Source organism: Accipiter gentilis, chromosome 7 (genome assembly GCF_929443795.1).
Source record: "Accipiter gentilis chromosome 7, bAccGen1.1, whole genome shotgun sequence".
NCBI classification, from domain to species: domain Eukaryota; kingdom Metazoa; phylum Chordata; class Aves; order Accipitriformes; family Accipitridae; genus Astur; species Astur gentilis.
The window spans coordinates 11,488,132-11,510,147 of NC_064886.1; the positions used below are offsets into that span (position 1 = coordinate 11,488,132).

Here is a 22,016-nt window from a genome sequence, read left to right on the forward strand (position 1 = left end):
ATCCATCATATATGTTTGATAAAGGTGTAGGGTTAAATATCTACATAAAAATTACAAAAACGAGAAGGTGGCGGATCCTTTCTTTGTCGCGTGCACTCGGTCACATCGGTCCTGAGGGGATCCCACCCCCACCGCCGGCCATGGCCCCGGGGGGGGCTTCTTCCCTTTCCCGGCCCCGTGGAGCCGGCCTGGCTCCGCACCGAGCCGGGGCGGTGGGGGGGGCTGGGGTCGTGGCTGACTAAACCCCCGGTCCCCTCTGGATACCCGGGGCTGTGGGAGAGCCGGGGGCCCTGAGGCGCAAGGACCCGCCTTGAGGTGGTCCCGTTACCTTCCCCCCCCCAGTTGTCAGTGGTTCCCGCCGGGACCGCGGGGATTCCCCATGGGCGGGCGAGTCCAACGCGGGCTCCAAGTTGGGGGGGGGGGCGGGGCGGGAGAGGACCAGCCTGAGGCCGCACGCGCCGCTCCCGGCACACGGGGAGTGCGTGGGACCCAGGCGTTCGGCTCCACCCCTGGGAGGGATCACCCGTCCCTGGCTCCGCCTCTGGGCGGGGATTCCACCCCTGCTCTGGGAGAGGACCTCGGCATCTAGTCCCGCCTCTGGGCGGAGCCTCCGGCCTCGGCCCCGCCCCCGCAGCGAACCCCCGCGTCCGGCCGGCGGCGGAAGGGGCGGAGCCTCCCGCCATGCCGTCCGCCCGGGCCGCGGGGCGGCTGCTCTTCGCGGGAGCCCCGCGCCGACACCGGGTGCGCTCGGGCCCGCCCCCCCCCCCCCCCCCCTTCCGGGACCCCGGCGTCTTGCCCTTCCTCCACCCCACCCCCACGCCCCATTCCCCTCCTTCCCCCCTGCCCGCCTCTACCCACCGGCACCCTCGCGCTCCGAAGGGGTCCTGGCTCACGTTGACCCCACGTTGACCCCTGACCCCTCCCCAGGTTTCCGGGCCGGACCCCCACCTCTCTGAGCGCCTCCGGCTCTTCCAGCAGCTGCGGGCGGCGCAGGAGCAACGGGATGAGGCCGGGACCGGGACAGGGGGTGGCCGCCCCCCTCCGGGGACCCCCATCCGAATCGTCCTGCCCGGGGGGGGCTGCCTGCCCGGCCGGGCCCTGGAGACCACCCCCTTCCAGGTGGCCACGCAGCTGGGGTATGCACAGGTCCCGGACCTCCCCTCCCCAGGTGGGGACAGCCAAGGTCCCCATAGTGTCCGCGGGGTCCCCAACATCCCCACAGTGTTTTCAAGGTCCCCTACAGGGTCCCCACGAGGTCCCCAGGGTGTCCACGGTGTCTCCACAGGGTCCCCACAGGGCCTCTGTGGTGTCCCCAGGGTCCCCACGGGGTCCCCACAAGGTTCCCAGGGGCCACACGGGGTCTCTGTGGTGTCCCCAGGGTTCCTGCAGCATCCCTATGGTCTCCACAGGGTCCCCACAATGTCCCCACAAGGTCCACAGGTTTCCCATGGTGCCCCCATGGGATCCTCAGGGTCCCCCCCGGTGTCCCCACAGGGGTGGCCTGGCACAGGCGGCACTGGTGGCCCGGGTGAACGGGACCCTCCAGGACCTCGACCGGCCCCTGGAGAGCGACACCGACCTGGAGCTTCTTGACTTCTCGACACCAGAGGGACGGGCGGTGAGTCCCACAGGACACGGGGGCTGGACCCACGCCCCACTCCCCTCACAGCGTGTCCCCCGTGTCCCCCATATCCCCCCCTCTGTATGTGTGTCATCCTCACACCACTCCAGGCTTTCTGGCAGTCCAGCGCCTGCGTCCTGGGGGCGGTGGTGGAGCAGTTTTATGGGGCCACACTTTGCAGTGCCCAGGCCACTGAGGATGGCTTCTTCTGCGATGTCCACATGGGAGAGAGGTAAGGAGATGGCGGGGACACACACACACACACACGGGTCCTCTGTGGGGCATGGTGTCCCTAGCCTGTCCCCACGCCGGCAGGACGGTGCAGCGCAGCGAGCTGCCGGCACTAGAGGATGCTTGTGACACTTTCGCCCGCACCGGGCACCGTTTCGAGCGCCTCGAGGCCACCCGCCAGCAGCTGGCCAAGCTCTTCAAGGTGAGACCCCAGGCATGTCCCCTCCCCAGCATGTCCCCTCCCCAGCACGTCCCCTCCCTGTGCCGGTATGGTGTAAGGATGCCCAGCTTGGGGACATCAGGGACCCTCCTGGTTGGGGTTATGGATGGGGTGATGCTAATGGGGACTGGTGTCACCCCCACTCACTGTCGCTCCCCCTTGGTGTCACCTGTGCCACTCTTGCCCGCCTCGGTCCTCCCCTCACCCCCAGCATGATGTCACCCCCCCTCGGTGTCTCCCATGCCACTGTCACCCACCTCAGTGTCCCCTCCCAGCACAACAGCTTCCAGCTGCAGCAGATCGAGGAGGAGGTGACGTCTCCTACTGCCACCGTCTATAGGTGAGCACGAGGAGCTCTGGGGTGGTGAGGGGGGGGGTGCGTCTGAGCAGAGATGGGGCTGTGGTGTCCCCACATACATCCATCCGTCCCTGCAGGTGCGGCCCCCTGCTCCAGCTCTGCCATGGCCCCCTCCTCCGGCACACGGGGCTGATCGTAGCCCTCCGCATCCTGACCGTAGGTTTAGATGTTGGGCAGAGAAGGGGGGGGACACCCAGGTATCCAGACTCCACTGATTTCCTCCTCACCCCCCCCGGCAGAGCTCGGCAGCATTTTGGCGAGGGGTCAGGAGCCGCCAGTCGCTGCAGCGCGTCACCGCCGTTGCCTTCCCCAGCACCCAGGATTTGACTGCTTGGCAGCAGGCACAGGATGAGGCCGCCCTGAGGGATCACCGCCGCATTGGTCGGGTAAGTCTCACATGGCGGTAGGGGGCAGCGGTGGTGGGGGGTGAGTGTTACTGGGGGGTTGCTGGTGGCTGCTGGCGATCCCCCAGTAATGCCCACCCCTCAACGCAGGAGCAGGAGCTTTTCTTCTTCCACAAGCTCAGCCCCGGCAGCTGCTTCTTCCTGCCCCGTGGTGCCCACATCTACAACACCCTCGTTGACTTTATCAGGGTACGGCCCCCACAGCCCCGTCCCCATCCCCCTGGGGGTGTCACCATCACCTCCGCCGGGGGTAAAGGGGAAATTGGGGTCTGACCTGCACCGTGGCCCCACATACATGCACCCTGCTGCACCCTAGCCCCATTGCAGCTTGTGCACCTCACTGCAACCCCATCCTGTTGCGCCCTGGACCCTTTGCACCCACACCCTGTCCCCACTGCGCACCCCGCTGCACCCAGACCCTCTTGTACCTGCACCCCAGCCTCACTGCAGCTGCACCCCATTCCCAGCTGCACCCAGACCCTGCCTGTGCACCCCACTGCACCCCATCCCCATCGCACCCAGACTCTCTTGCACCTGCTGTGCACCCACTTTTGCTGTGCACCCCACTGCACCCAGACCCTGTTGCACCGTGACCCTGTATGTGTACTCCATCCCCTCTTGCACTCCAGGCCTGTCGTGCCCCTCACTGCCCCCCATCCCCACCGCACCCAGACCCTGTTACACCCCAAGTCCCTGCCGTGCCCCATCCCTGCAGCACCCATGGCTGCAGCTCCCCGTCCCTCCCACGCCCTGCAGCACCCGCAGCCCTCCCCTGGGACAGGCGCTGTGGGGCTGGGCTGACATCCCTGTCCCCGTCCCCGCAGAGCGAGTACCGGGCGAGGGGCTTCTGTGAGGTGGTGACCCCCAACGTATTCAGCCCGCAGCTCTGGGAGCTCTCGGGGCACTGGCAGCACTACAGCACCCACATGTTCTCTTTCACTGCTGGCACCGAGACCCTCTCTCTCAAACCCATGAACTGCCCAGCTCACTGGTGAGTGGGGGAGAGGCTGGGGAGGTTGGGTGGGCTGATGATGCATCTGACTGACTGTCTGTCCACAGCCTGATGTTCGCCCACCGGCCACGGTCGTGGCGGGAGTTGCCACTGCGCCTGGCTGATTTTGGGGTGCTGCATCGCAACGAGCCCCCTGGCACCTTAACAGGGCTGACCCGGGTGCGGCGCTTCCAGCAGGATGATGCTCACATCTTCTGCACCCTGGAGCAGGTGAATGTCCCCGCCATTTTCCCCCTCACCGTGTCACACACCCCCAGCCACCACTGACGCCTTGTCCCCAGCTGGAGGGCGAGATTGATGCCTGCCTGGACTTCGTGCAGATGGTTTATGCCACGCTGGGCTTCTCCTTCCGTCTGGCCCTGGCCACCCGCCCCCCCGGATTCCTGGGGGACCCCGAGACCTGGGACCATGCCGAACAGGTGGGACGGGGATGCGGACGGACCGTGGCCCCGCTGCAGGCACCGTCCCCGGCATCGCATCCTAGCTTTGCTGCCGTATCCTCTGCAGCATGCCCCATGCATCACCTCCTGCCTTGCCGCTGTGTCCCCTGCATTGTCCCCCTCGTTATGCCTTGTGCACCATGTCCCAGCTTTGTCTCCGTGTCCCACGTGCCGTGTCCCAGCCACGCCATAATGTCCCCTGTGCTGTGACCTGTCCATCACGTCCGAGCGTTGCCCCCACGTCCTGCGCATTACCTCCCAGCTCTGCTGTGGTGTCCCCCGCCTTATCCCCTGTCGTGTTCCCTGTGGTGCCCTGTGTGTCACCTCTCAGGTGTGTCATTGCTTGCCACGCGGCATGTCCCATCTGTCATCTCCCGGCTTTGCCGTCATGTCCGTGTGCTGTATCTGTGCAGCATGGCCTCTGCATTGTGTCCCTGTGTCGCACGCATGTACCACATGCCCTGCACCACACCTCTGTTGTGCCTGCATCGTGTCCCTTGCGTCGTGTCCCCCACGTCGTGGTACCTGTTCATTGTACCTGTCATGCCCTCTGCGTTGGTCCCCTCTGTCATGCCTGTATGTCATGTCCCTGCGTCACATCCTCTTCATCGTGTCCCCTACATTGTCCATCCCTGACCCCCCCATCTGTCCCTGCAGCAGCTGGAGCGGAGTCTCCGTGCCTTCGGGCAGCCCTGGGAGCTGAGTCTGGGTGACGGCGCCTTTTATGGCCCCAAGGTGACAGATTTTGGGGTGGGGGGTCCCCGAAGGGTCCCGGTTTGCCCCCTCTGGGGACAAACTGGCACCCTTCAGGAACATCCCCCTGCCATTAATCCTGATAGATCGATATCCGTATCCGGGATGCGCTGGGGCGGCAGCATCAATGCGGCACCATCCAGCTGGATTTCCAGATGCCGGACAGATTTTTGCTGGAGTATGCCAGGTATTGGAGTATGCCAGGTATTGGTGGGGGTGGGGGGAGCAGACAACAGAATTGGGGCTTGGGGGGGTCAGAGTTGGGCTAGGGTTGGCAGAATTGGGGGGTCAGGATGGGGCTGGGTCCCCCTGCACCCCCCTGACCCCTGGTGTATGTGTCCCCCCCTCAGTGCGACAGGGGGGGTGGCACGGCCAGTGCTGATCCACCGGGCAGTGCTGGGTTCCGTTGAGCGCATGGTGGCTGTGCTGGCTGAGAGCTGCGGTGGCCGATGGTGAGGGGGGGGTTGACCCTGAAGGGTCCTGGTTGCCCTTGGGGGCAAACTGAGACCCTTTGGGGACAAGCCCCCCCTGCAAAAAATCTCTCACCTTGGGGCTACAAAAGGGGCACCCCCCAATCCCTGGGACACCCCCATCCTGGGGATACCACCCCCCACCCCCAAATTCCCCAGGGTCCCTTCATCCCCAGTGTCACCCCCATCCTGGGGTACCCTCCCAGTCTTGGGGACACTCCTGTCCTGGGGCACCCCCCCAACCCCAGGACACCCCCCCCCCAATCCCTGGGACACTCCCATTCTTGGAGCACCCCCATCTTGGGGACACTCCCCCCAATCCCTGGGTCACCCCATCCCTGGTTCACCCCTGCCTTGACACCCCACTGATGTCATCCCCCTCCCTGTGACGCCCACCAATGTCACCCCCCCAGGCCGCTCTGGCTATCCCCACTGCAGGTGATGGTCATCCCACAGGCGCCCGAAGTTGAAGACTATGCCCGGGAGGTGAGTGTGCCCCCCGCCATGTCCTTTCTCATGTCCCCCCCGAGTCCCCCTGCATCTTCCCATGTCCCCATGTCCCCCCCATCCCTCTGTGCCCTGCCATTCCTCTGTGCCGCCCATCCCTCCTTGTCCCTCTGTGTACCCCCCATCCTCCCGTGCCCCCCCATACCCCCCATCCCTCTGTGTCCCCCCTCCCTCCCCCCGCCCCCACTGATGCTGTGGCGCAGGTGCAGGCAGTTCTGCAAGGGGGTGGCATGATGGCCGACCTGGATGGGGATGCGGGGGCCACCCTGGCCAGGAAGATCCGCCGGGCCCAGCTCACCCACTACAACTTCCAGTTGGGTAAGGGGCGGGGGAATGGACACCCCAGACCCCCAGGATTGAACACACCCCCCACCACCACCACCCCCCGCCAGGACCAGCTGCACTGAGTCAGCAGCACCCAACCACCCCCCACTGGAACCCAGGAGCTGCTGGGGGGAAGCACTGGGACCCTTCTGGGCTTCTTCTGGGACCCCGCCTTGGGAATCCCCTGGGACTCCCCCAGCACCCCCCTGGGACCCTCTTGGGACCCCTCCTGAGACCCCCCCCCCCCCAGGATCCCATGAGACCCCCTCCACTGGCAATTCCCTGGGACCCCCCTGGATCCCCCTGGAACTCCCCTTGAAGACCCTCTGAGACTCTCTTGGGACCCCCCCCCCGGCATCTCCTGGGACTCCCCAGGACCCCCTGGGACTCCCCCTGTAGAGCCCCCTGCGACCCCCCCACCCCAGGGACCTGCTGGCCCCCCTCTCCCTGGCCAGTGGGTGCTGGTCACGGGCTGGGGGGGACTGTGGCTGCCCACACGGGAGCACGTGGGGGCACATGTGGGTGCACCTGTGGGTGAGCGTGCCCCAAAGTGGGGGGGTGCCTGCGGGGTTGCATGTGCAAGGTAGGGGGTATACAGGGTGGGGGGCTGTGTGGGACATGGAGGGGGGGACATGGGGCCCCCCCCACCCACCTGGTCCCCCCCGCAGTGGTGGGCCGGCGGGAGCGGGCACATGGCACCGTCAGCGTCCGCACACGGGACAACCGGCAACTGGGGGAGCGTGACCTGCACTGGGTGCTGCAGCGGCTGCGGGAGCTGCGGGACGCCCGCGTCCCTGACGCTGAGGAGCGATTCTGACATCTCCCCCACCGTGTGTCCCCCTCTCTGTCCCCGCGTGTGTGTCCCGACACCCCCCTGATATCCATTAAAGTGCTGGGAAACAGTGCCGGGCTGTGGCAGGAGCTGAGACCTGGGCAGCTCAGTCCATCTCCCAGACCCCTTGTTGCTGGCATCCTGGGTGAGGGGGGGGGGGGGGGGGCAGGACACAGGGGTCTGTCCCCCCACCCCAGATACTTGGGTGCCCCCACCCCAGGCGCCTGGGTTCTCATTCCCCCCCCAGCCCGGATGTCTGGGTCCCCCCCCCCGGCATGGGCGGGGGGCAGGGTGTTGCACAAACTCAAGTCACGTCCCTGCCGGGTGTTGGGCAATCGGGACGGGGAGGGGGGGGACGAGGGGACGGGACAGGGCTGTTTCCCCCCCCCCTCGCTCCCCGGCACCTGCCCAAAAGGTTGGGCTCAGCGCCAGGGAGGATGAGGCTGCACTGGGGGGAGGGGGAACAACCCCTTTCCCCTCCGCTGTGTCCCAGGATGAAGAAAGGTGACCAAGGCTGTGACACCCTCCTGCCGCTGCTGCCCGACACGGGGAGATTCCCCTAGCGTGGGGTGGGGGACATGAGCTGAGGGCCCTCCCCCCCTCAGAGGGGATTCTTGCATGGGTGCCCCCCCCCCCCCCCCCATCCCTGCCAGCATGAGGGGTGACTCACCGGGTGGGGCAGTCCCCAAAACAGCAAAAACCACAAAAATCTGGCTGCTTCCCCCTACTGTGACGCAGGGGTCCCTGAGGCCGGGGGCGGGGGGGGGGGTGGTGGTGCAGGGCCACCCAGGTGGGGGGACAAGACCACTGTGGTGTCCCCGATCCTCCCCCCCTCCCCCCCCCCAGTCCTGGCTGGGGCAGTTGGGGTCAGGGTTGTGACCGTTGCCCTGTTTGGGGGTGCAGGATGCAGCACAGCACCCACAGCCCCCCGGCCACCACCCCACCCCCCGTCAGCCCTCCCCTCTTTGGGCCCTGCCGCGACGTCAGGCTGTGACTCAGCCCTGCAGGATACGGCCCCGCGCCCGCCCTGGCTCTTCATAAGGCGGCGGAGCTGGCGGTGGCCCTCACAGCACCCGACGCCATGGCCACCTTTGGCCTCCTCTCCTTCCTCGGCACTGCTGGTGAGTCCCACGGCCCCGACCGACGGTAGGGTCGTCGTCGTCCTCCGCCACCCCAGCATGGCTGGGTCCCCTCCCTGGACACCTGGGTTCCCTTCCTGACGTGGGTCCCCTCCCCAGACACTTGGGTCCCTTCCCTGGATGCCTGGGTCCCCTTCCTGACACTTGGGTCCCTTTCCCAAATGCCTGGGTCCCTTCCCTGACACCTGGGTCCCCTCCCAGACATGGGTCCCCTCGCCAGACACCTGGCTCACCTCCCTGACACTAGGGTCCTCTTCCCAAACGCCTGGGTCCCTTCCCTGACACAGGTCCCCTTCCTGACATGGGTCCCCTCCCTGGAGGGCTGTGTGTCCCCCAGACACCTGGGTCCCCTCCCCGGACACCTGGGTCCCTTCCCTGGATGCCTTGGTCCTCTCCCTAACACCTGGGTCTGCTCTCTGGACACCTGGGTTCCCTTCCCAAATGCCTGGGTCCCCTTCCCGACACAGGTCCCCTTCCTGACATGGGTCCCCTTCCCGGACACCTGGGTCCCCTTCCCGAATGTCTGGGTTGCCTCCCTGACACCCGGCTCCTCTTCCTGAACACCTGGGTCCCTGCCCACACAGTCGGGCCACCTCCCCGGACACCTGAGTCCCCACCCGCATGCCTGGGTTCCCCTCCCCGGATGCCTGGGTCCCCTCCCTAGACACCTCAGTCCCCTCCCTGACACCTGGGTCTTCTCCCTGACAGTTGGGTCCCCTTCCCTGGACACCTGGGTGCCCTCCCCAAATGCCTGGGTCCCCTCCTTGTTATGGTGCTCCAAACCCACAGGATGGTGGAGGTCTCCACTTGCCCCACCCCCCTGGGCAGGGGAATAGGTGGGGTTGCCCCCGCTGACCTGCTGTGTCTCCCACCAGTGACAGTGGTGGCCTTGGTGCAACCCCAGCATGTGGTACAGGAGAGCCTGGTCCCGCAGCACCCTTACATCGAGCAGCGTAAGGGGGGGGGGAGGGAGGGAATATGGAGGGGGACACACCCCAGGATGGGGTGACATGGGAGGGGGGACACAGGGTGTTGGGGATGGGGTGGGGGCATGGGGACATGGGTGAGGGGACACAGGAGGACACCCAGGGATGGGGACGTGGATGGAGGGGACATGGGGATGGCCAAGGATGAGGACATGGGGACCTGGATGGGGAGACGGGGGGGGGGGTGACACTTTGGGATGGGGACACCTTGGGATGGGGACATGGATGGGGGAAACATGGGGACAGCAGGGGTTGGGGACAGGGGGGGCACTGTGGTGGAGGCAGAGGGGGGCATGGACACAGGGACAGGGAACCAATTGGGATGGGGGGGGGCACATAGGGACAAGTGTCACCTGGGGCCAGGGCAGTGGTGACACCCCCCCGCCTCCTCCCCACACCCCCTTTCAGTGCTGCAGGAGGAACAGGACCCCGTGCTGCCCCCTGACATCCTGGCGATGGGCACCACATCCCCCCTGCGCCATCCCCCCACCTGGCCCAACACCCTGGATGGATTCCCCCCTGCCTGGCCTGTGGCCGCTGCCATCACCCGTCACTGCAGCCAGCCCCCCCGGCCCCCCCCGACCCTCCAGCTGCCCTCCACCGCCTTTGCCCACCTGCGCCGGCAGGCTGCTGCACTCGACGCCTTCCGGCCCCGCCTCAACGCCTGCTGCCACCACCACACCCCGCTGCCCTGCGCCCGCCACGCCGTGAGTCCCCGGGCTTGGGGGGGGGGGGGGGGGAGGGACACCCAGAGTGTGTGCGTGCAGGGGGTCTGACCCTGCTGTCTTGCAGTGGACGGATGTGCTGGACAGATTCTGTACCGATGAATTTGGGGTGAAAACACGCCAGTACCATTGCTGCCGGCAGCAAGGCGCTGCACGCCGCCGCTGCTTTGCCCAGGGCCCCGATGCCATTGCCACCACCGCTGTTGTCACCGTCCGGGACCCAATTGCCGAGCCGCCCTTTCCCCCTGGCGAGCCCACCGCCGCCAACATGGGCAACATCTGTGGGTTGCGGGGACTGCGCCCTGGCCCCCCCGGCCCCTCTGGCCCTTCCGGCCCCCGCGTCCGCCTGCGCCTGCGCCTGGAGCGCGAGTACAGCCGCTGCTGCCGCAACGGGAGCCTTGCCTGCGCCCATGATGCCGTGAGTGCCAGGGCAGGGGTGGACACAGGGGGGCAAGGAGGGACCCAGGGATTTGGGAAGAGGACCCAGGTGTTTGGGAGGGACCCAGGAGTCCAGGGAATCACCCACGTGTCCAGGGGAGACCCAGGCATCTGGGGAAGGAGACCCAGGTGGCTGCAGGCAGGGGGACCTAAGCATTTGGGGAGGGGACCCAGCCATCCAGGGAAGGGACCCAGGTGTTTGGGAGGGACCCAGGCATGTGGGGTGTCACCCAGGTGTTTGGGGCAGGGTGGGGGGAACGCAGGTGTCCAGGAGGGACCCAGGCATCCAGGGAAGGGACCCAGGTGTCCAGGTGCCCCCACTGATGCCACCCCCCCTGCCCCCACAGTGGCGGAAGGGGCTGGAGCGGTTCTGCCGGGAGGAGGCAGCGGTGAAGACGAGGCAGCACCGCTGCTGCCAGCGCGGGGGGGGGCCATGCCCGGGTCCGCTGCTTCGCAGCTGCTGCCCCCCACCCAGCCTACGACCGGGAGCTGCACAACATCAGCCTGGCCCAGCCGGGCCCTGCACTGCTCCGCTCCCTCTGCGGGCCCACCCGCCTGCTCACCAAGAGGTGGGTGCCACCCCCCCCAACCCAAGGCACCCCAGTGTGCAGGTGCCCCCCTCAGGAGGGATCTACGGGGGTGCAGCTGTGGGTGGAATGGTGGGGGGGAGACTGGGATGGACCCAGGAGTTGTGTCCGTCCCCCACTCCCCCATCTCAGAGGGGACCCAGGCATCCAGGACCCCCCCCATCAGGGAGGGGACCCACGCGACTGGGACCACCCCCATCTCAGAGAGGACCCAGGCATCCAGCTCCCCCACCCCTGTGACACCCCCTCCATCTCAGAGGGGACCCAGGTATATGGGCCCCCACCCTGAGCCCCCCCCAACCCAGGAGATGACCCCTATGTCCATGTCCTGCAGACGGCCGGTGCCAGAGCTGCTGCGGGCTGTGACGTCTGGGTGCTGCCTGCTGCCCCCCGAGGAGCAAAGTGCCTGCGCTGATGAGCAGGTAAGTGGACGGGGGGAGGGGAGAGGAGTCCGGGGGCTCTGGGGGACCCCCACAGCCACCCTGACACCCCCCCCGCAATGTGTCCACAGCTGTCCCAGGGCATCACCACCCTCTGTGCCACCCCACGGGACACTTGGCGTGACCCCCAGGGCTGCTGCTCGCAGGGGCACCCCGAGCAGCGCCACTGCTTCAACACCAAGTACCTCGCCCGGGTGACCCTGGGGGCTGCTGTGGCCCCCCCACCCCTCGGCCACGACGAGTGATCCCCTCCCCAGGGCAAGGGGGAGGCAATAAAGGTGCTGTAGTGTCCCCTCTGAGTGTCTCAGTGTCCCCACTGGGAGAGGGGGGGTGGGCGGGTCTCCTGAGCCTCTGCATCCCCACTGTGTGCAAGGTCCCCCCTGTGCCTCAGTTTTCCTACAAGGCCCCATTCTGGCCTACCACCACCACCAGGCTCTGGGGTGTGTCAGGGTGTGGGGCTAGGTGTTGGGGTGTTTGTGGTGTTGGGGTGTGGGGCCGGGTGTGACACTGTGTGTTTGTGTATTGGGGTGCAGCCTGGTCACCACAGGGCCCCTGGTGTCTGGGGCAGTCCCCCCAGCACTGACACACACCCCCCTTAACTACAGGGCCAGGAAGCAGACCCAGGTGTCCAGGGACGGGGGCAATGTGTCCCCCATATTGCCATGATCCCAGGGTGTCCCCATGGCCCCCGAGATCACAAGTGGGGAAACTGAGATGCAGGGGGGAACTAGGCAGGGGACATCCTGGTCTCATAGCTGCACCCCTCTTTTGACACCCCCTGGTTTTATCCCCTCCATTTTTGCAGCCCCCCCTCTTCTTGCCCCTCCTTTTGCACGCCTATTATCACCCCCCTGTGTATTCCTCTTTTGCACTCTCATTTTTAAGCCCTGTTTTGTACCACCACCACCCCCCATTTTGCACTCTTTCTGCCCCTCTCCTCCCTTGAGCCCCCCCATGGGCACCAGCTGGATGCAGGGTCACCCCATTTCCCCCCACCCTCGTGCCTCAGTTTCCCCTCCAGCAGCTCAGGCTCCCGGAGGGATCCTGGGGAGGGGGCATTGGGGTCCCTGGGGGAACCCAGCTGTCCATCCCTTTTCAGAGTTGGTGTCTGTCCTTCCCTAGAGCTACCCACCCCCAGACACTCTGTCCAGCCAGCCAGCCAACCGTCTGTCCGTGACATCACAGGATGGGTTGGGTTGGCAGGGACCTTTAAAGGTCACCTAGTCTGACACCCCCCCCACACACACACCACCCCCTCCCCCCGGCCATGAGCAGGGACGTCTCCCACTTGATCCCATCCAACCAGACCTAGAATGTCTCCAGCAATGGGGCACTGACCACCTCTCTAGTCACCCTGTGCTGGTGCCTCACCACCCTTGCCATAAAAAATTTCTTCCTTATATCCGATTTAAACCTACCCTCTTCCAGTTTAAAACCGCTGCCCCTTATCCTGTCACAGGCCCTTGTAAAAAATCTCTCCATCTTTCTTATAAGCCCCTTTCTATAGTGAAAGGCCACAGTGAGGTCTCCCCAGCGCCATCTCTTCTCCCAACTTTCTCAGCCTCTCTACATAGCAGAGGTGTTCCAGCCCTCGCATCATTTTTGTGTCCCCCCTCCAGACCTGCTCTGACAGCTCCGTGTCTTTCCTGCGCTGAGGACCCCCGAGCTGGGTGCAGAGCTCCGGGAGGGGGACTCACCAGAGCAGAACAGAATCCCCTCCCTTGACCTGCTGCGGGTGATACAGCCCAGGAGACAGTTGGCTTGCTGGGCTGCCAGCGCACATTGCCCGCTCAGGTCCCATTTGTCACCCACCCGTACCCCCAAGTCCTTTTCTGCAGGGCTGCCCCCAACGCATCCATCCCACAGTCTGTGCTGGTACTGGGAACTGCCCACCCGCCCAGGCATATGACCCTCAGGAGCTTCACACCAGCGCACTCCTCTAGCCTGTTTGGGTCCCTCTCGATGCCATCCTATGCCCCAGCCATATCAAGCAAATCAATGTACATCCAGCAGTACAGAATCAGAGATATTTCCATTTTTCACATTAAATCCCCAGCTTTTTTTGTGTTTCATCAGTATTTCCTGCACTCTCCCAGGCCAAATAGCAGCAAGACCTCTGATGAGCGAGCTTAAGAGGTTTCCCCATGGAACACCTCTGCTAAGAGGAAAAGAAACCTGCTTCCAACTCTGGCATCACTAGTTACTATCCAGAAATACTCAGATATTCAGAGCAGCCTCCCTGCATTTCCCTCCTTGCAGGATATTCCCACCCTCCTGCAGGTTCCCAGCATTAAACAGGACTCAGCTGGGGCTCTGGAGCGTTGGGAAGTAAATCCCTACGCGTGGAGAACGCAACCATGTGGCAGTGAGAGATCCTATGCTGCACATGGGGGTGGTTTTGTTTCTGACCTGAATAAAAGCAAGTGTTTCATTTGTCGCAAAGATTAAGAGCTATTGATTTCCATCATTTAACTACCCAGGGGAGACAAAAATCTGCTTCCAAACTGCTGCCAAACCACCTTTCTCTCGCAGCAAAGAATCAGAGTGTTAAAAGCGAACTGATTTGTATGTATTTTATCCAAAATTTATTGACAGCGAGATGGGTGGGGCTGTAGCAACAATACGAATGTCACATTCGTGGCCGGCGTTCCACAGACACACACCTGCCAGCGCACTTGGGTCAGGCCTGGCGATGGGGTTCTGCGGCGGCAGCCCCCGCTCACGCTCTGGGCGAGTTGTCACATCCATACCCCCGCACCCTTCGCTTAATGCTGCTTTCGCCTGAAAGAGCAGCCTGAGGGAGGTAAAAAAATTAAAAAAACACAAAAAAACCCCCCCACAGTCAGAAACACCACAGCCTCTTTAAATGAAATCCCTTCTGTACAGGAATCTCTTTGTCTCACCAGCCCAAATTCAGCAGTTTTTGCCTTAAAACACCACCCCAGTTCTGAAAGTGCCCATAACCAAATGGCTTTTACAATCTTCTAGCCCAGAAAATTGGCGTCTCCGCAAGCCTCCTCAAGACCCCTCCCCGGCAGCTCCCCGAGGAAGCTGGGGTGTGTGTGTGGGTGTCATAAGCCGTGCCCCCCATCCCCACGCCTGCTACCCACCTTCTGTCAGCCTCGCCTTGCCCCCCGTGGGTTGGCACAGCACGGTCGAGCAGCCCACGCACAAAACCACTGTCTGAGCGTGGCTAAACACCGTAGTGATCTTGTAACAACCTGCCCGGAAAGGGAGAACTCTGAGAGGGGCCCGGGGGCGACGCACCGGGACACGTTGCCCGCCCCGCGCCCCTCGGCCCGCCGCCCTACCCGGGCACTTGACGTCCATGAAGTAGGAGTTGGGGCTCTGCACCAGCCGCTTCTTCTTGTGTTTCCTCTTCTCTTCCTCCGGGGAAGGGTGCAGCAAGTCCTTCGCCAGCTGCGGGGACAATCCCGGTTAGAGCCCAGTCCCCGCCCGCCGCCATCTTGGAGCCCCCGCCATGGAGATGGCGGCGGTCACGGCCCACCCCACTGCCCTCCCCCCCCCGCCCCCGGATCGACAACCGGGTCCCCCTCCTCCTCTTCCCTCCCGTATCGCGGCGCTGGGACCCTCCCAGGTCCGTGAACGGTGGGGGAAGGGGGAGGGACTGGACCCCGGTACCGGGGCCGCACTCACAGGCATGTCGGCGTGGAGGCAGCCGCGACCGAAAAGGGGCGAAACCGGAAGCGGGAGCCGCTATATCCGCTACGGGGGTTCCCCGCACGGGCGGAAGTGAGCTGCGGCCGCGGGGCGCCGCCATGTTGGGAAGGTCAGCTGAATTGCCGCCATCTTTGGAGGCCTGCCGGGGGGGGGCGCGGGTGTCGTGACGTCGATTGATCCCCGGCGGTGACGTCGTGGGGGTGGGGGTGGTGACGTCATGGCTGCGGGGCAGGGCTCGGGGCGAGTCTCCGCCCCGGGACGGGGTGGCGGGGTGAGGGGGGGGGCGGGTCCCGGTGGCGGGGGAGAGCGGCCCGGCGGCGGGCAGGGGCCATGGCCAAGGCCTACGACCACCTCTTCAAGCTGCTGCTGATCGGGGACAGCGGCGTGGGCAAGACCTGCCTCATCATCCGCTTCGCCGAGGACAACTTCACCAGCACCTACATCTCCACCATCGGTGCGTGAGCGGCACCCCCAGGGACACCCAACGCCCCCCCCATCCACCCTCTCCCCACCCAACCGCCCAGCGGGTCCCCACCGCTCAACCCCGGGGAGGCTGGACGAAGGCTGGGGCGGTTGAGTCTGCTCTCATCGCTTGCTCGCTGCCTTTCTCCTTCATCCCCCGCTGGCCTCTCACCCACACTCCGGCACTGGCAGGAGACCCGGGGATGGGGCAGCTCTGTGTGTGTCTCATCCCGAGTGGTGAATGGGGAGGTCTGAGCCATTTCCAGGGGCTGCATCACGAAGGAAGCCGGCGTGGCACGGTGATGCTGGCCACGGCTCAACGCTGATCCTGCTCAGTGGCCGACACTGAGCTGGGACCCCAGCACCCACTGCCCCGTCCTCCTCCGAGTTTCCATCGTGCTGGTAAAACCATTTCCTGAGCCTGGAGCAGCCACCCCAGCACGACCTGTGCCATAAACTCTGGTGTGGAGATGCCATCTGGGCTGGGGGTCCATCCAGCTTGTACCCCACCATCACCCTCCCAGCCTGGGTCTCTGGTCCTCGGGCCTGCCCCCCAAGTGCTCCAGCCCTTCTTCCTCCTCCACTTCAGCCCCTGAAACAGGGTGTCCTGAAACAGAGCCAAGTGTGTGTGTGGGGGGGTGGCTGCAGGGACATGGGAGTTTGGGGGGGCATCTGACAGCTTTTGGGACTGGTTGACTTGATTGGGGGGGGTCCAGCAGCTCCCTTTCTCTGGTCTCTGCACCCACCCCTGCCACCCCAGCAGGGGCAGCATGGCAGGCAGCCATGTGGGGTGATGCTATTCTGCAGGAATGCCCTGTCTAGCAGGCTTAGGGATGCCGGTGACCCTCTCCCACCCGCTGCAGCCGGTGCCGGGCTTGAACTTTGCTCCCCCCACCTTTCCTGGGATGCCAGATGGTTACTGGGAAACTGGGGGCTGGGACTGGGAGTGGAACTGTTTATGGCATCTGCTCCCGATGTCATCATTAGCCCCTGTCTCTCTCCTTCCATCCCAGGGATTGACTTCAAAATCCGGACAGTGGACATCGATGGGAAGAAGATCAAGCTGCAGGTCTGGTAAGTGGGGGGGGGGTGGGGGGGGTGGAATTGGGGACCCCTCCAGCTTCCCATCGAGCTGCCCTCACCCCCCTCTTCTCTGCGTCTACCCCAGGGACACAGCGGGACAAGAGCGCTTCAAAACCATCACAACAGCCTATTACCGCGGAGCCGTGGTATGGTGGGGGGGGGTGCCAGCAGCCCCCAGAAGGTGGGGGGGACAGACTGTGGCTGCCTGGGGATGAGGACACCCCCCCCTCCCCCCGCAAACTGGGGTGGAGGGTCTCTGCCCAAGTGACCACACCATCCTGGCAGGGCATCATCCTCGTCTACGACATCACTGATGAGAAATCCTTCGAGAATATCCAAAATTGGATGAAAAGCATCAAGGAGGTGGGTGTGCATTGGGGTTGGGGACACGGGAGGGGGGCCGGGGGGGGTGGAGGGGGGGTCCTGCCCATCTTCTCCTGCCTGCAGAATGCCTCTGCTGGGGTCGAGCGTCTCCTCATCGGCAACAAGTGTGACATGGAGGCCAAGCGCAAAGTGCAGCGGGACGAGGCCGAGAAGGTAAGGGGGGACACCGTGGGGCTGGGGAGGCTCCCCCTGACCCCAGCACCTGGCTCAAAGCCGGGGGGGTCCCATTGTCCCACAGCTGGCGAAGGAGCATGGGATCCGCTTCTTTGAGACCAGTGCCAAGTCCAGCGTAAACGTGGAAGAGGTGAGAGGGGGACCCAGATGTGGGGGGGGGGGTGGGCCACACACCCCCCCCCCCAACGGGAGCGGCACTGGCCCATCCCTGGAGGGGGGTGCCTGCTGACTATCTCCTCTCCCCAGGCCTTCAGCACGCTGGCACGGGACATCCTGCAGAAATCCTCCCGGAAAGCGGTGAGTGGAGCTGGGGAGGCCGGGGGAGGGACACCCCCCCCCCCTGCTCCGGCACCCTCCCCGACCCCTCACCCCTCCCTCTTCCAGGCCCCCAGCAGCAGCAGGCCCCTGCTGGAGCCTGGCCCCCCGAGGAAAGCTGGGGGTAAATGCTCCCTGGCGTAGGGCCGCCTCGACACACACACCCCCCGCCGCCGCCGCCGCCGCCGCTTCCTCCGCCTTCCCCGGAGCAGCGCGGGCGCCTCTCCGGGGGCGGGGGGTCGGGGAAGATCGGGGACGATCGGGGACGGGGGGAAGGGAGGGCTGACACCCCCCCACCCGGTCCACACCTCGTGCCATAAAGCCCAGCTTGTGCCTTGCCCCGTCTCCGGTGTCTCTGTTGGGGACGCGGGGGGGGAGGGGGGGGGCGGGGGGACGGTCTCGGTGGGGGGAACCGGGATTGGGGGCGGGGGGGGCGAGGGCCCGGGGCGCCGCCGCGCCGGGGCTGTGGGAAGCCACGCCCCTTCGCTCGAAGGCCACGCCCTTTTGCTTAAAACCACGCCCTTCCCTCAGGTCACGCCCCTTCCCATAACGCCCATAACGTCGTTCAAGCACGTCCCGACCCTCAAGCCCCACCCCGGCACGAAACTCCGCCCCTCCACAGCCTCGCCTCCTATCCAGGCACTGCCCCTCGCTGCCGCCCCGCGTCCTTCCCGTCGTCGCCCGCTTCTCCCAGCGGTCACCGCGCGTGAACATGGCGGCTCCGTCAGAAACGTAGGGCTCAGCCCGGTGGTTCCGCCGCGCCGATGGTGCCCCGTGGCCCTACTGGGCCGCGCTGCTACGCCCTTTACGCCGTCTTGGGTGCCCTGGTGTGCGGTCTGTGGTGAGAGGGCGGCTGTGGGCGAAGCGCGGCCGGGGGGGGAGGCACGGTTCGGCCAGGCTCGGAGCGCGGCCCTCACGGCGTTTCTGCTCTCTCCACAGGCCGGCGGCGGCGGTGATGGTGGCGAGCGATGAGAGGCGTTCGGGTGAGTGCGGGGGCTCGGGGTGGGCCAGGTGAGTTCCCGGCTGGGCCCGCATTCAGTGGCTGTGCTCTCTCTGCAGCAAGCCCGGTGGCGGCCACGCCATGCTGGCGGGTGGAGGACTTCGTGGTGGCCCAGGAGTGCACCCGCTGCTCCAGCTTCCAGGCGGTGAGTACGGGTAGCGACGGGGCTGCACTCACCCCCAGCGGGTCAGGTCACACTGTGCCCTGCCCGGGACTGGCGGGGTCCGGGGCAGGGCAGGTCCTGCCCCGGTATGGCCCCTGATGGATTCCTCTTGGTTGCAGAAGACGATAGTGGAGTGCAGCCCCACCGGCTTCATTGAGAAGATTAGCTGTGCCACCTCCAAGAGGGATGAATTCAAGAGGTGAGTGCAGACTTTGGGGCAGCCATGAGCCCCGGAGAGGGGGGTTCACAGGGGGAGACAGGGTTGGATTTGGGGTTGAAGCTTTTTCCTCCAGGGTTCCTAACTCTCCCTATGGGTGCAGCTGTCGCTCCGCAGTGATGGAGGCGCACGTTTTCTGGAGATTTGTTGGCACTATGATGTGCATTGCCACCATCTTTGCGGTGCTGGTGGTGTGTCGCCAGCGCGTGCTGGACAGGAAGGCCCTGGAGAAGGTCCGCAAGCAGATTGAGTCCATTTAACAAAGCTTGGCTGTCCTGGAGTGGAGAACTCTGCTCACCTGCTGCTCCCAACCAGGTGGGAGAAGGAACAGGTGCCTGGGGCAGGCCCTGCCCTGCTCTGTGAACACAGGAGTCCTGCTGGGAGCTGCCTCAGATGCCACTGGGGCATCCCATGGGACCAGCTGAGGGGTGCCTGCCTGCGTGGGGCAGGCCCCTGGGGAGCATGGTGTGTAATAAATCCTGATCGTTGTCACCAGAACAATGCTGGCGTTCGTCCCTGGGAGTGATGTAGGGCTGTCCCACTGCGTCTGCTCCCCCATTGGAGACCTGGCAGGGGGTGGGGGGTGGTTCCATCCCCCATGGCTCCACTATGGCCTCAGCACCAACCCTCAGACACATGTTGGGGTGCAAACTGGGCACGGGTTTATTCAGTGGCACACAGAGATGCTGGGGGTGGGGGGCACACCCCTACATCTGGGCTGGGCTGGATGTCCCCCCCCCCCCACTGCTGCTCCCACCCCAGGGTGGCTCCCAGGGCCCCAAATCTGGGGCTGTTCTCCACTGCCTGTCACATTTCGTCCCCATGTCCCTGTTGTGCTGTCTGTGCATCCCCAGGGGGGGCCTGGCTTGAGGAGTTGGTGCTTGGCTCCCTGCTGGGGGGGGGCTTCCTGTCCCCATGGCCCCCCTCAGCTCCATCTTCCTCTGCAGCTGCAGGTCCTGGCTCTTCCACCATCAGCCACCCCGGCACAGGGAATGGGGCTTCTCTGGCTAGTCCTAGTAGCTCCCCCTGGGTCAGGATGTTCCTGGAAATCACTGTGGGAACAGGGGATGCTGGGGTGGGCAGCACTGGGGTGGGGTGGGGTGAGCTGCAGCTAGTCCCCCTGCCCTGACTGGGGCTCCTACAGACTCCCTGTTACCTCCAGTGGGCCTGTCACCGTCTTGGTTGTCCCCCGGGCCCCGGCAGAAGGGGCTGTAGCTGGGGAAGAGGATGAGTCCCAGGGAGAGGAGCAGGATCTGCCAGGGAGAAACAGGAACCATGTGCCCCCAAGTGGTGCTTGGGAGACACTGGCATGTGTGGTGTGCCACGGTGAGCATGCTGTACCAGGATGCAGGTGCTGGTCTGGGCAGCCTTGTTGGATGTTTGCTTGATCAGTGCCTGTAGCTGCTGCAGCAGGGACCTGAGGGACGAGGGGTCTGCAAATGCCAGTCCTGGTGTCATTTCCCCCCCGCCCGTCGCTCATCCCGGCACCGTCCCCACCACAGTCTCCACACCATGCTCACCCATTGTGCTTCTCCAGCTCCTGGACTTTCTTCCGCAGCTCCTGGTTCTGGGCTGAGCATGCGGCCGCCCTGCCAGGGCAGAGACGGGCATGGGTGAGGGGACATGCACCTGGGGGCATGCTGGCTCACAGTGCTGCCAGCACCCACCTGCTCTCCAGCCCATCCAGGTACTCCTTCTTCCTCCGCCGGCTGTCCTGGGCCGACTGCTTGTTCCGGATCTTTCTCCTCACCTTCTTCAGGATCCGCTCCTCAGCCTAAGGCAGGGGTGTGGAGGAGTGAGCCCTGCCCCCCAGCCCCTCCCACCCCCTTCCAGCCCCTCCACCCATGCACCTGGGTGAGGGGCAGGTTGCTGGGCAGCGTCACCCCCTCCTGCGCCAGCAGCCGCTTCTCCTCCTCTGTCAGGCACAGCTGCTGAGAGATGGGACATGCATGGGGACTGGCTGGGGATGCCTGGCAGTGTGGGGATGGGGGGGGGGGGGGCTGTGGGGACTCACCAGGGGGCTGGGTGTGGGCAGGGGAGTGGGCAGGGACACAGCAGGCAGATTGTTGATGATGCAGGAGCCGGGGAGCAGCGTGGGGTACAGCCAGTCATCTGTAAGAGGGAGAGGTAGCTGTGCCCTGCCTGCTCCTGCCTGCCCTAACCCAGGGAGCTGCTCTGCTCCCTGCCCTGCACCACACCAGCAGGATGCAGCCCCCAGGGGCCGAGCTGTGCCAAACCCCACTGACCCAGCTGGACGGAGATGACGGTGCCATGCTGGGGGGTGCTGAGATCACAGACCACCTCGTAGCGGGTGGCAGTGGGGGGCTCGGCAGGCTGGGGGGGCTCCGCGTTGGCATCCTGGGAGCTGCAGCTGCCCGGGGAGGTGAGGCAGCCACTCAGGCCGCAGATGGCGTCGCGGTTCACTGTCGGCTGCAGCAGCTCCTCGGCTTTGCTCCCCTGTAGCCAGAGAGGTGCTGGCAGGGGAGACGGGGACCCCGAGGTTTCCCGTGCCCCCCCCCCCCCCCCCCCCCGCACACACTGGTGTCCCTCCAAGGGGACATGCACACACACTTCTCCCTGCCCCGCTCCCCCTCTGACACTGACTCACGCCATCCTCAGGGAGCATCCAGCCCTCGAAGGCTGGCTCCGAGCTGGAGAAGGGGGGATCAGGGAAGACGTTATCCGGGAAGATTCCGGCATCTGGTGCTTCTGGCTCCATCACCTGAGTTTAAGGGTGAGCGGGGGCCACCAACCACCCCTGTGGCGGGGTGCCTGGGGACCTGCTGGAGCCCGGTGCTCTGGGTGCTGCTCCCGCCGGATCCTGGTGAGGGACAGTGGCAGCTTCCGCCGGCTCCGTGCCCTGACGCAGCAGGGATGGCCCGTCGCCCCCCTCAGCTTTCCCCAGCTCCTCGGGGTGTCCCGTTCCCCCCACCTTGGTCCCCGGTTGTGCAGCCGCCTCCGCCCAGTCCCGGGGCCGTGCACCAGGATCTCCGGTATCCTGGGCAAACCCCGCCAAGTCCCACCCCCGGAGCATTACACCGGTAAAGGGC

General features: G+C 65.3%; 6 protein-coding genes across 7 annotated transcripts; 4 read left to right on the forward strand and 2 right to left on the reverse strand.

Annotated features, from left to right (window-relative positions):
• Positions 1–640: 640 nt before the first annotated feature.
• On the forward strand, positions 641–7,892 carry TARS2 (threonyl-tRNA synthetase 2, mitochondrial). The gene is made up of 18 exons (XM_049806539.1): positions 641–741; positions 928–1,136; positions 1,495–1,618; positions 1,732–1,853; positions 1,937–2,054; positions 2,348–2,412; positions 2,508–2,586; positions 2,670–2,816; positions 2,925–3,023; positions 3,659–3,825; positions 3,894–4,056; positions 4,128–4,265; positions 4,944–5,021; positions 5,126–5,226; positions 5,390–5,491; positions 5,923–5,995; positions 6,220–6,334; positions 7,009–7,892. Exons 1-18 carry the CDS (start codon positions 682–684, stop codon positions 7,155–7,157), a joined length of 2,109 nt encoding a protein of 702 aa, XP_049662496.1. The 5' UTR covers positions 641–681; the 3' UTR covers positions 7,158–7,892.
• A 225-nt stretch (positions 7,893–8,117) lies between these two features.
• Positions 8,118–11,778, forward strand: ECM1 (extracellular matrix protein 1). The gene is given in 8 exon segments (XM_049806194.1): positions 8,118–8,293; positions 9,187–9,264; positions 9,706–10,004; positions 10,090–10,440; positions 10,808–10,882; positions 10,884–11,029; positions 11,382–11,469; positions 11,559–11,778. Coding segments are annotated over 8 exon segments (1,251 nt in total). The 5' UTR covers positions 8,118–8,253; the 3' UTR covers positions 11,733–11,778.
• A 2,268-nt stretch (positions 11,779–14,046) lies between these two features.
• Positions 14,047–15,273, reverse strand: RPS27 (ribosomal protein S27). The gene is made up of 4 exons (XM_049806195.1): positions 15,145–15,273; positions 14,799–14,907; positions 14,598–14,708; positions 14,047–14,281 (listed from the first exon to the last, which is right to left on the reverse strand). The coding sequence occupies exons 1-4, from the start codon at positions 15,148–15,150 to the stop codon at positions 14,253–14,255; spliced, it is 255 nt and encodes an 84-aa protein (XP_049662152.1). The 5' UTR covers positions 15,151–15,273; the 3' UTR covers positions 14,047–14,252.
• A 177-nt stretch (positions 15,274–15,450) lies between these two features.
• Positions 15,451–18,731, forward strand: RAB13 (RAB13, member RAS oncogene family). 2 transcript variants are annotated; one of them, XM_049805907.1, is made up of 9 exons: positions 15,451–15,622; positions 16,644–16,704; positions 16,799–16,859; positions 16,999–17,076; positions 17,161–17,250; positions 17,336–17,401; positions 17,518–17,568; positions 18,526–18,569; positions 18,646–18,731. In XM_049805907.1, exons 1-8 carry the CDS (start codon positions 15,499–15,501, stop codon positions 18,556–18,558), a joined length of 564 nt encoding a protein of 187 aa, XP_049661864.1. In that variant the 5' UTR covers positions 15,451–15,498; the 3' UTR covers positions 18,559–18,569; positions 18,646–18,731. The 2 variants fall into 2 exon arrangements, with proteins under 2 accessions (XP_049661864.1, XP_049661863.1); XM_049805906.1 differs by lacking the exons at positions 18,526–18,569; positions 18,646–18,731 and adding an exon at positions 17,656–17,915.
• Positions 18,252–19,476, forward strand: JTB (jumping translocation breakpoint). Its single transcript, XM_049805908.1, has 5 exons — positions 18,252–18,427; positions 18,526–18,569; positions 18,646–18,731; positions 18,869–18,948; positions 19,070–19,476. The coding sequence occupies exons 1-5, from the start codon at positions 18,351–18,353 to the stop codon at positions 19,224–19,226; spliced, it is 444 nt and encodes a 147-aa protein (XP_049661865.1). The 5' UTR covers positions 18,252–18,350; the 3' UTR covers positions 19,227–19,476.
• A 284-nt stretch (positions 19,477–19,760) lies between these two features.
• CREB3L4 (cAMP responsive element binding protein 3 like 4) lies at positions 19,761–22,000 on the reverse strand. Its single transcript, XM_049805902.1, is given in 10 exon segments — positions 19,761–19,995; positions 19,998–20,018; positions 20,123–20,219; positions 20,308–20,383; positions 20,487–20,555; positions 20,634–20,740; positions 20,817–20,897; positions 20,981–21,078; positions 21,213–21,423; positions 21,575–22,000. Coding segments are annotated over 10 exon segments (975 nt in total). The 5' UTR covers positions 21,686–22,000; the 3' UTR covers positions 19,761–19,891.
• Between the last annotated feature and the right edge of the window lie 16 nt (positions 22,001–22,016).